Source organism: Telopea speciosissima, chromosome 5 (assembly GCF_018873765.1).
Source record: "Telopea speciosissima isolate NSW1024214 ecotype Mountain lineage chromosome 5, Tspe_v1, whole genome shotgun sequence".
Taxonomy (NCBI): Eukaryota; Viridiplantae; Streptophyta; class Magnoliopsida; order Proteales; family Proteaceae; genus Telopea; species Telopea speciosissima.
The window spans coordinates 67,356,587-67,367,633 of record NC_057920.1 but is presented as its reverse complement, the minus strand read 5'-3'; the positions used below and the strand labels follow the sequence as shown (position 1 = coordinate 67,367,633).

General features: G+C 41.9%; 1 protein-coding gene across 1 annotated transcript; it reads left to right on the top strand.

The window, feature by feature from the left end:
* Positions 1-4,517: 4,517 nt before the first annotated feature.
* On the top strand, positions 4,518-9,439 carry LOC122661808 (dihydrolipoyllysine-residue acetyltransferase component 5 of pyruvate dehydrogenase complex, chloroplastic). Its single transcript, XM_043857322.1, has 6 exons — positions 4,518-5,612; positions 5,719-5,910; positions 6,011-6,098; positions 8,539-8,609; positions 8,730-8,813; positions 8,924-9,439. The coding sequence occupies exons 1-6, from the start codon at positions 4,698-4,700 to the stop codon at positions 9,026-9,028; spliced, it is 1,455 nt and encodes a 484-aa protein (XP_043713257.1). The 5' UTR covers positions 4,518-4,697; the 3' UTR covers positions 9,029-9,439.
* Positions 9,440-11,047: the final 1,608 nt, after the last annotated feature.

Below are 11,047 nucleotides of genomic sequence, written 5' to 3'. Positions count from 1 at the left end.
CAAGGGCCATGCGAGAGGCAGCATTATTCTTCACTAAGCCGCAAAAATGATTATCTAAGTGCATTTATGGCTGATTCAAAAGAAATGGCATTCTTACTTAGTGTTTTTTTACTTCTAGCTCCCTACGTAATTTCTTGTCTTGCTCTTTTGCATATTTGCCAAGGTCCCTCAACATCGTGTCTAAGGGTGAAACATGATCCGATTGGGCCGAGTTTTTTAAAACCCCAGCCCAATCCTAAGTCTTCTTAGTTCAGCCTAAGCCCAACCCGGCCCTAGGTCGGGTTGAGATATCTCAGCCCAGGCCCAACTCTGTCAGGCTCAGCCTAACTCAGCCCGGCCCTGAATGACCCTAATTGGGCTGGGCTAGGCCTAGTTGGCCCTGATTTTGCCAAGGGCCTGGTAGGACCTGATTGACCATATTTTTGTGAATCTAACTAACCCTTTTTTTTTTTTCCCCATTTGTGTTGTTCTACATTAAAAAAAAAAATGAGAAACATGTGATTAGGTATTGGTTTGTTTCATACTCAATTGACTATTAGATTTTTCTTTGGGTTAAAAAACTTAGTCCAATTTTAAATTTGTAAATACTTCCCTTCAATAGAACAAAAATTGTAATATGTAGATACTAAATTGTAAAGCATAACCAAACATAGGGCCGGCCCGGGCCAGAGTGGGCTCAGCCCGAGGCCTCAACCCTGGCCCAGTCCGACCCTAACCCTGGCCTTGAAAATTCCAACCCTAATCTGCCCTCATGATTGAAAAATCTAGCCCAAGTCTTATTTGGGCTCAGGGTAGGCCAAGGCAGACTTGGGCTAACAGAGAATTGTGTCTGATACATTGGCTAGGAAGGCCTTGTCAATAATGTGTGTGACAATTTAGTCTATAGCCATTCCATGGCTAATCAATCTTTGTAAGGAAGACTCCATGTGCCCCTCATGCTCTAATCAATAAATTTCACTTTACCAAAAAAATTATAGAATTTTGTATGTTAACATTTTATTGATCGTTGATTCCCACTCTGCATCTCGTGCAACTCGTCAATTGTTACAACCCATTCTCCACCAGTTGTACTCTCTCTTTCTCTCCCCCCCCCCTATTCGCTAGGTGTTGCCACAAAAATTATGGGTTTAATTAATTATTCAAGTTGATTAATTTGTGAGAATCAAGTTGCACAGACCGGTTCGATTCACATTCCAATTTAGGAATATGCTAGCTCAACTCATTGTGGTTTAGGGTTTAGGGTCAGGATAGTATTATATATATTATTTAGGGTCTCCACAGCCTTCATTCTATTCTTCTCCATTTTACCAGAAAAGTTGAAAAATAAAAGAATGTCTGAGGTGTTGTGAAAGATTCAGATAAAGGTTGTGTTCATCAAGTATTCAAAGCGGGGGTTTTTTTTTTTTTTTTAATGAAAGTGTAATCACACAAATCACACACTAATCCCAAAAGGTTAACTGACTTTTAGGACCGTGGAATCAAAGAGGGTTTCTTAATTATTCATCATCAACATATGAACGGTGTAAGATTCGTCCAATCTCTTTTTTGTTAATTGTTACATCGTATTCTAGTTTCACTGTATAGTTTGAGATCAATGTTTTGTCCCAAATATTTAATTCTAGCAATTGGTACCATAGACATACCATACATGGCTAGAATCAATGTTTTTGTATTAGTTGCCATCAATTTTCAAAAGTTGGTGTTCTTTTCACAGTAAAGACAATATTTTTCCAAAGGTAATTGAATTTTTGAAAGTTGGTATTCTCTTCACAGTTAAAACAAGAAAATAAGAAGGGACATTGTCTTAGGGGTTCTTTTGCCCAAATGTGATTGAATTTTCAAAAATTGGTGTTCTTTTCTGAAAGCATCGCAAGTGCGATCCATGCGGAAGTGAAAACAAGATCACGATAGCGATGGGAGAAGTCATTCAATAACTGAACAAAGCAGGGATCGATTATTACCTAAGTCTCACAGATGCAAGACCTCCAATCGATGATAGCCCTTTCTCCATCATTCCACGCACCACACAAGTTTTGCGTTCTCCACACGGCCAAGCTGTCTCCTCCACACCACCAAGGAATACACCACCTTGGATTTCTTCTAGAATCAAACACCAAGGAAGAGAGAGGGAGAAAACGGTTTTGGAGGGAGAGGGAGAGCTCCACGTTTTTGGGGTTGTGTATCTCTTGTATGATTTTGCAATCCTACAATTAATATATATTTGTACCTCACACAATCCCAAAAGACTAGCTCACTTGGGTGTGATATATTGAGTTTTCAATTATAACTCAATTATCTACCCATCCAATCTTTCTCAATGAGGACAGATCTACGTTGCTAGAGGAATCCAATATTAGGTGGAATATCCAATATTCCCCCCAATGAGTTTTCTTTTTTAACATCTTCACAGTTAATGCAAGAAAATAAGAGGACCAGTGAATTCCTTGTCTTAATATTATGGTTCATGTTTTAAATAAGTATGCATTGTGTTGTCAGAAATAAAATTAAAGGAGAAACATCAAAGATTGTTGTGAATTTGTTTAAATTAACATTTACTAGATATTGTGCATATTTGATTATAGTTTTGATTGTTTTATCATATTATGATTGTTTTATCTTATGTAATAAAAGTTTTTGTACATGATTAGTTATACAATATATGTTTATGAAAAACAGTGAAACAGGTGGGTGGAATCTACCAAAGTGGCACATTCAATTCTTTTATGGTTTTACCTTTGTACCAAAATTGGTGACATTTGCTCAAAGGTGATGTTCTCAAAGTTAAAGAAATACATATGCACACATATTGGAAAGGACAATAACCTAGGGGTTCCTTTTACCTAAAAGTGATGGAATTTTTTAAAGTTGTTCTTTTTATGACAAATGTGGATTAATAAAAGGACCAATGTTTTCTACCTCAAAGGATAGAAATGTAGCAACGATTGTAACCGTTATTCGGTTAGTTTACTAGTTGTATTGATTTTCTCAATGACTATCCTGGTTAATAATGTTTTATTTCTGAATTGAGACTTGTGGACTCTTGAATTGTCTTTTTTTTGAAGAACAACAATAAATCAACATACATTGAGATCAAATATGTTATAGTAAGAGTAAAGGTTAATGAAATATCGTGTTGAAACAAATTGTGACTGATAGAATATTAGAAAATCTTTTTACAAAGGTTGTGCCAGTAGGAGTGTTCAAAGGTCATGTTTCCAATATGGATGTAATTGTGTCTTTTGATATGCTTGATTAGTGGGAGCTTTGTGCCTATTGACTGTTTTATTTCATGAAGGACTAGACAATAATTTTGTGCGCTCCTGTGTCTGGGTGCAAGAGCCATGTGACCATACAACATTCTTTTTCTTATAAAAAAAGAACAAATGTCTTTGAGCCCAAGGCATTTCTGCTCTCAAATATGTATTTTTTTTAGGGAGAAAGTTCTTTGGCCGGGAGTGTGGTCCTACGCCAACACTCCCATGAGTCTATCTCTCTCCTCTCCATTTGAAAAGACACCTTTGCCCCCTTGTTTTGAGGAGGAGAGATAGACACATGGGAGTGCTAGTGGAGGCCACACTCTCGGACAGAAAACTACTTCCTTTTTTTTTTTTGAATTGTTTCTTTCTTAAAAAAGTAATAAAAAATTGGGATGAAGTTTTCTATTTGGGAGCATGGCCTACGCCAACTAGAAGTGCAAGTTTGGCCCTGATAGCCTAAACCCGCCCTAAGCCCGAACAAGGCTTGGGTTGAGATACCTTGGCCCTGAAGGAGGGTCAGGGTTGGGATTTTCTAGCCCTGAGTCAGGGCCAGGCCGGGCCGGGTCAAGACCTCAGGCTAAGCTCGACCCGGCCCAACTTGACCTTGTCTTCTTCTTCCTGTTCATTCTTCTTTGTTTTTTTTTTTTGTTATTCTTCTTCTTTCTCTTCTTCTTCTTCCCAGCCTAGCCAGCCCATGCATCTCCCTTTCCCAACTTGGCCAGCCCTTGCATATCTCCCCTCCACCCCCATTATTAGGGCCAATCAGGGTCGGCCCGGCTCGATCCTGAAGGTGGGTCAAGATTGGATTTTTCTGGTCTTGAGTCAGGGTCGGGTCGGGTCTGGGCCGAGCTAAGGAAACTGAGGGTTGGGTTGGGGTTTTAAAAGGCCCGGCCTAACCCGACCCTGTTGTAGCCCTAACGCCAACACTCCCTGAGTCTATATCACTCCTCCTCTAATAGGGGTATAGATGTCATTTTATGGGGAAGGAGAGAAACAGATAGAGGAGCACACCCGACAGATACATTTCCATGGAAAAAGAAGGCTGCCAAGCTGTGTGGAGGCATTGGAGCTTGAATGAAAAACCTCACCCCTTTTGGATTTCCCCTGTTGTGAGCTCTCATTGGCTCTGGAGTGGTGCACGGGCCATGCAGCGTGGCTATGATCCTCCTCCCAAAGTTATACTGTCGGCGTAGTAAATGCCCTAGGCTCATTAAAATAAAAAAATAAAAAAAAAGCACTGGTAGTCTGGTAGAGTCGTTGGAGAAATACTTGAAACCTCCGCCTGTTTTTCGATGCATTCGAGGAAGAAACGAAAGGAACTAAATCCAAAATCATCCCGAAACCTAACAAAGTCGCCATTCCCTTCTCCAATCCAACTCTCTAAACTTCTGCAACTTTTCATTCTTCTCTCTTGAACGAATTCAAACACGCCTCCTAACAATGGCGGGTTTACTGAACATTGGCACCTCTTTCATCCCATCATCTTCGAAGCTCCACAAGAACCCCAACCCATTAGCTCCCCCGACCCTTAGAAACAACCCTTCAAACCGGATTCTGATTCAGGCCAAGATCCGAGAGATCTTCATGCCGGCACTGAGCTCCACCATGACCGAGGGGAAGATCGTTTCTTGGGTGAAATCCGAAGGGGATAAACTCTCTAAGGGGGAAAGTGTCGTCGTTGTTGAATCAGACAAAGCTGACATGGATGTTGAGACTTTCTATGATGGGTACTTAGCTGCAATCATGGTTGATGAAGGAGGTGTAGCTCCTGTTGGATCCGCCATTGCTTTACTCGCCGAGACTGAGGACGAGATCTCTGAGGCCAGATCGAAGGCCAATTCCAATTCGTCTTCTCCGTCGGCTTCTTCTTCTTCGCCTGAAACTTCAGAATCGTCTCCTGGCAAAGCCCAAGAAACCCTAGCCGCTGCAACTGCTGTTGCACCTCCTCCGCCTGCTGCACAAGCTTCTGTTGCTGCTTCTTCAATCCATCCGGCTTCGGAAGGGGGGAAACGGATTGTTGCATCGCCGTATGCAAAGAAGCTTGCGAAGGAGTTGAAGGTGGAGCTGGGTTCTCTTGTTGGGAGTGGTCCCAATGGGAGAGTTGTTGCCAAGGATGTTGAGGCTGCTGCGGCCTCTGCTGTTGTATCGAGCCCTGCTTCTGAGAGTCCCAAATCAGCTGCTTTTTCTGCTCCTCCCAAGGTTTCAGCCACCCCAGGTATTGAATTGGGAACTGCTGTTCCCTTCACGACGATGCAGGGTGCTGTTAGTAGGAACATGGTTGAAAGCCTTACAGTTCCAACCTTTAGAGTTGGGTATACTATCACTACTGATGCTCTGGATCAACTGTACAAAAAGGTGTGAGAGCTTTTTGTTCGGATTTGATGGTAATCTAGATTGGGTTGGCTTTCTTTTTGCTTGATTTGTGTATGTTCTATTTCTAATGTGATTTCTGAAATTTCAGATTAAGTCCAAGGGAGTAACCATGACTGCATTGCTTGCTAAGGCCACTGCACTTGCTTTGGTCAAGCACCCAGTCGTGAATTCTAGCTGTAGAGATGGGAAGAGCTTTACTTACAACAGCAGCATTAATATTGCAGTTGCTGTTGCAATAGACGGCGGACTGATCACACCAGTTCTTCATGATGCTGATAAGGTTCTTGATGTTTCATTTTGGCTTTGTGTAGTTGTGATTTGATTCAAGTCATATCATATTTTAGGTTTAATCTTTTAAATTTTTTTAATGGTCAATGTAGGTTGATATCTACTCATTATCAAGGAAATGGAAAGAGTTGGTTGACAAGGCTCGTGCGAAGCTGCTCCAACCTCATGAATACACCACAGGTATTATCATGACATGCCTACTTCCTTCTAGCTGGCTAAGATTTATCTATCTGTACTTTTGACTGATCATCGGCATTTATATTTGCTTCAGCATGATCTTTCTCATTGTAGATTGTTTTGATGCAGTCATTATTGTTTATATAAAATGGCTTCCTGATGTTAAAAGGTTCACAATTATGTTGATATTTGTTAATTTAGATTATGACCATCAACTCTGTCCTTCCACCACTCTATTATCTTAGTACATAATTTAGCTCTTGCACAGTGCTTGGTTCCATATACCATCTTTTACTACTCAATGTTGGTTCATAACAGTTTAATCAAGCTGTGGCTACTTCCGGTAGGAAAAAGGGTGGGGGATGGGGGGTGGGGGGTGGGTGGAAGGAGGGGGTAGTTTTGGAATCGATTTTCAATGTGTTTTGGAGAGAGTTTCAATTTGAAGTGTCTGGATCATTCATCTTAGATCATACATCATTGTCCCATTCTTCTTGATACATTTTGAATGTGTAGCCACAACTTCTTCCGACAATGTCAGTTCTCCATTCTTGTTTTTTGCTTGCTGGTGTTTTATTTGTTTTTATATCCATCTAGATGACCTAGGGAGGAGGTGATGATAAAAGATCTAGGGAGGGTAGGGATGGCCGGTGATTTAGTTGGTGCGCAAAGGCTGGTGCACAGTGGAGGCAGGGCGATGGATGGGTTTGCAGCGGGGGCGAGGTGATGGGATGGGGCTGGGCTTGGAGCGGGCAGCGATGGCAGCTGCGTTGGGATGGGCTTGAGATGCGCAGGATTGGGCTGGTGGTGTGTGGGCTGTAATGGCTGATGGTGTGGTGGGTTAAATGGTGCATGGTAGCATTGCGGCGGCAGGGGTACTGGGGTGCGATGGAGTTGGTGTTGAGAGATTGCAGCAGTGAGGGTCTGGTCTTGGGTGCAGTGGCGCTGGTGCGAGCCACAGAAGCACTGGTGAGCTGGTGGCCGAGGCAGCACAGGGGCGCTGATGCGATGGAGGCAGAGGCATTGGTGTGCTGGCAGCAGGCCTTGCAGCAGGATTGGATGAGCAGCAGCAGTAGGGTTGGCACCAGGATTGGATGGGCAGCAGTGCTGGGAGGAGAGTCAAAAGAAAAGAAGCTCTGATACCATGTTAACTCTGGTAAAGTTGGTAAAATTGATGTGTATATTTCATTATCGAGACGAGTATAAATACGCAAGGATGCCACCTAATATGGCAATATACAAACAGGGAAACTCAATACAAGGAAAGAGAATATTTAACCACTATTACAATATTACAGCTAACACCTAGAATGTTGGGTATTTCTTCCATGGTTTCCTTCCTCAGTGTTTTGGATTTTTTATCAATGTCATCATCTAGTCATGTTTAACGGTAAAGTTGCTCCATTGTGACCAAGTGGTCATGGCATCGAATCTGGAAACAGCCTCTGCGAAAGCAGGGGTAAGGCTGCATATATTATGACCCTCCCCAGACCCCTCAGTGGTGGGAGCCTTGTGCACTGGGTATGCCCTTTTTTAATTTATTTATTATCTAGTCATGTTTCAGTCCAATTCAACATTGCCATGTGTCAAGAATAATGCTTTGAAAAATGTTCGAAAATCAATTTAAAGAGCAGGTACAAATAGCAACTTTTAAAAACAAGATCACTAGGGGAAGGCCCCATACATGGTTGACCATACAGATGTGGAAGGTGACCAAATTTTACACATGGCTTGTTCAGGGGATTCCACGGCTATATAATGGTCAGAAGACATAATCATCAGTCCACGTGGCAGAAATTGGTGATGGCGTCGAAATTTACTCGTGGAATGTCAGTCTAAGTCCCCTTTTTTCACATCTGTCACAATGTATCTGAATATGTAACACAACTTATACACTATAAATCCCAGAAGTAAGGTCCCCCCCCCCCCCCCCCCCCAATAGAAGCTTGGTTTTCTGGTGGTATGAAACAGTTAAAGTTGCTTTTGTGACATGAATCTGGCAAGTGGTTGCTTAGTCGGCCACCCAAGAAAGTTCTAAGTATTGCTCACTTCATCTTCTTCCCTTAGTACGTTTCAGTGAGTTACCCTCTTACACATGGCTAAAAGCCCCATTTTTTAGTCCTTGTTTCTTCAATTAATTTGAGGAATATTCAAGAGCTACTATTTGTAGAGAAAGTGTAACAGGAGATGATGTAGAACAGGGAATGCACCTAAGAACGTTGCTGATTTGTGGTGTTTAGGAATTGTCTTCCCTAAATTTACAGTGTGTGTTGGGGGGGGGGGGGGGATCGTAGGTTGGATAAGCTAGTACAACTGAGCTGCTTATCATGCTTTGAATATTTGATCAATCTTGGTAGCTGGGTTTGGTGTTTCATTCTCTACAGCTGATGCTGAAGTTACTTCTGGGAAAACTATGAATGCTCATGAACGCTAATTTTTGCTGCAGGTACTTTCACACTCTCAAACCTTGGGATGTTTGGTGTGGATCGCTTTGATGCAATTCTACCCCCTGGGACTGTGAGTGACTAAACTTGGCCTTGAACTGCTTTCTTTTGCATGATCCCCTGCAGATAAGCAGGAATAATAAACTGGTGATATACAGAAAACTCACATCTGATTTGGGTCTGTCCGATTCAGGGTGCAATAATGGCTGTTGGAGCATCTCAGCCCACTGTAGTTGCTACAAAGGATGGTCGGATTGGCATGCAAAGCCAGATGCAGGTGAGAATGATCTCGTGACTTAGTAATGTTTAGCCGACCTGGGGATTGCTGTTTCTCTAGTTACTAGAGAAGCCATTCAACATAGTTCTTACATGGAAGAATTATTGCAGGTAAATGTGACAGCAGATCATCGTGTCATATATGGTGCTGATTTGGCTGCATTCTTGCAAACTCTCGGGAAGATTATTGAGGACCCTAAAGATCTTACCTTCTGACCTTTCTAACCAGAAATTGGATCAGTCACTGGGTCTCGTATCATTGAAGAGTACATTCCCATAGTATGTTCCTTTGTGCTTGTTAGACTTTGATTTCAGAGCTCAACCTCAACAGAATTCGGTGTTGCGGTAATTATTCTTGAGCTGATTGCAATCAGCTGAATCCGAGTCCTAGGAATTAATGGAGCATACTATTGGAGGGAAAATGTTGTTTAGGTTCCATATTCTTCAATTTGTTTTCTGCAATTTTGAAGTCGAACAGCTGGCGTTTAAATCTGTCAATGCTCATCTGTACGAGTACATGTTTTAGATTTGAACCTTCTCTTTCTCTTTTTGGTTAGTAAACTGGAGAATTTTGAGGTCTACATTTCTTGTTTGAACAACATTGAGACATACGAACTTTAAAGACTAGAGAGCCTCTGCAATTAACAAAATAATAATAAATAATGTTATTAATTTTTCTTTTATTTTTCAAGTCTTCTGGGTCGTATCATCCCTTTTATTGTTGAAGAGAAAGATTGCCCTATGTCAAATTACTCTTTGCTAGTTCTGGAGTAGCACTTCAAGACTGCAGAAATAGCTTTGAGTTTCCTTTTGGAGCTGGATTCCACATACACGAAATAGCTGAATGTTGGGTCTTCTCATGAACTCTGAGAATCGAGCGAGTGGCTTAGAATACACTACGAGCGGCCGCCCTCATGTAGCTCACTGTTGCCTTGTAGACTGAGTGGAAAAACAATGGATGGCTCAACTGGGAGTAACTGAAATGGAAGGATCTGATCTCAAAAGGGAAAAAAATCTTTGAGACTACTTGAGGAAGACCAGAAACCTCAGACAGCAGTGAAGTCTACAGAGGACTCACTTAATTCTCCAAAGAGAAGGCACACAAAAGCTCTTTAATGGAGGTTCTTAATGTAGCTTCTAAAAGAGCTAGGGGCAGGCCTAAAATGACCCTTTCTCAATAATGAGAAAAAACATGCATAGTTTAGGTCTAGTCTCAAGCATGACTTCGAATAGAACTGATTAGAGGGCAAGGATCCACGTAGCTGACCCCATTTAGGTAGAATTTCGCTGAGGTGTTGTTGGCATTGTTGTGTCCTTTTCTTTTACTTTTATTGTTTTTATTTTCGTCTTTGCAAGGACCCATGTAGCCGATATCATTTAATTGGGATAAGACTGAGTTGTTGATGTTTGTATCTCTTCTTAGGAGTTGCATACCATGGACTGTCTCAGTGCACAAACCTTTGGGTGAAGCTCTTGGCAAAGTGAAGGGCTAATTCTTTCTTTTCCCTCAAGTGAAATCCACTTGGCGACTCAGTTGGTTCCAGTAGAACCACTGTCATCGGGTCTCAGTGGGCGAGATGGGGAGATATCTCGTTCTTCTTCCCTTAGGCGTGCCTATCGAGCACCTGGCAAATTTCTTCTGGCGGTGTTGAGTACCAAGTGCTGTCTCCTTAGCCATCGAGTGTTCGCTCATTCAAGACTTTACACCCGCAGGGCAGGAGTATGACCCAATCTAGTGATTCACCCCCCAGGAGATGCCTCCTATGGGCACTGAAGCCTTGCTGTGCCAGGGCAGTCGAGCTTTATACGTATTAAGGGCTTACATCACCTCAAAGTATAGTATTATGCCACAGTGCCACTCTTGGTCCATATGTTATCTATTCATCGAGACCTTGTGGAATTCAAGTCAGCTCCAAGGTGCCTAGCCAGTGGGGTTCAGGGAATTCAGTACCTACAATGGCAATAAAGGCGCCGAGGAAAGCTAGCTTTCTGTGTTACTATCTATCACATTTGGATGGAAAGAAACTTGAGCTTCATGGCGAACTTCATGATTGTTGTCTGTAATTTTTCAATGAACTGTTAATTCACATTTTTCCAATCCTCCTATAAAAGAGGTGAGATATATAATTATATGTGCAATTTTGCTCCTCAGTCTATCAGATAACATATAACATGTTTCAGCAGGAAACTCTTAGGATCTTGAATTCATGAACCGTATTTGTCTGCAACTGTTCT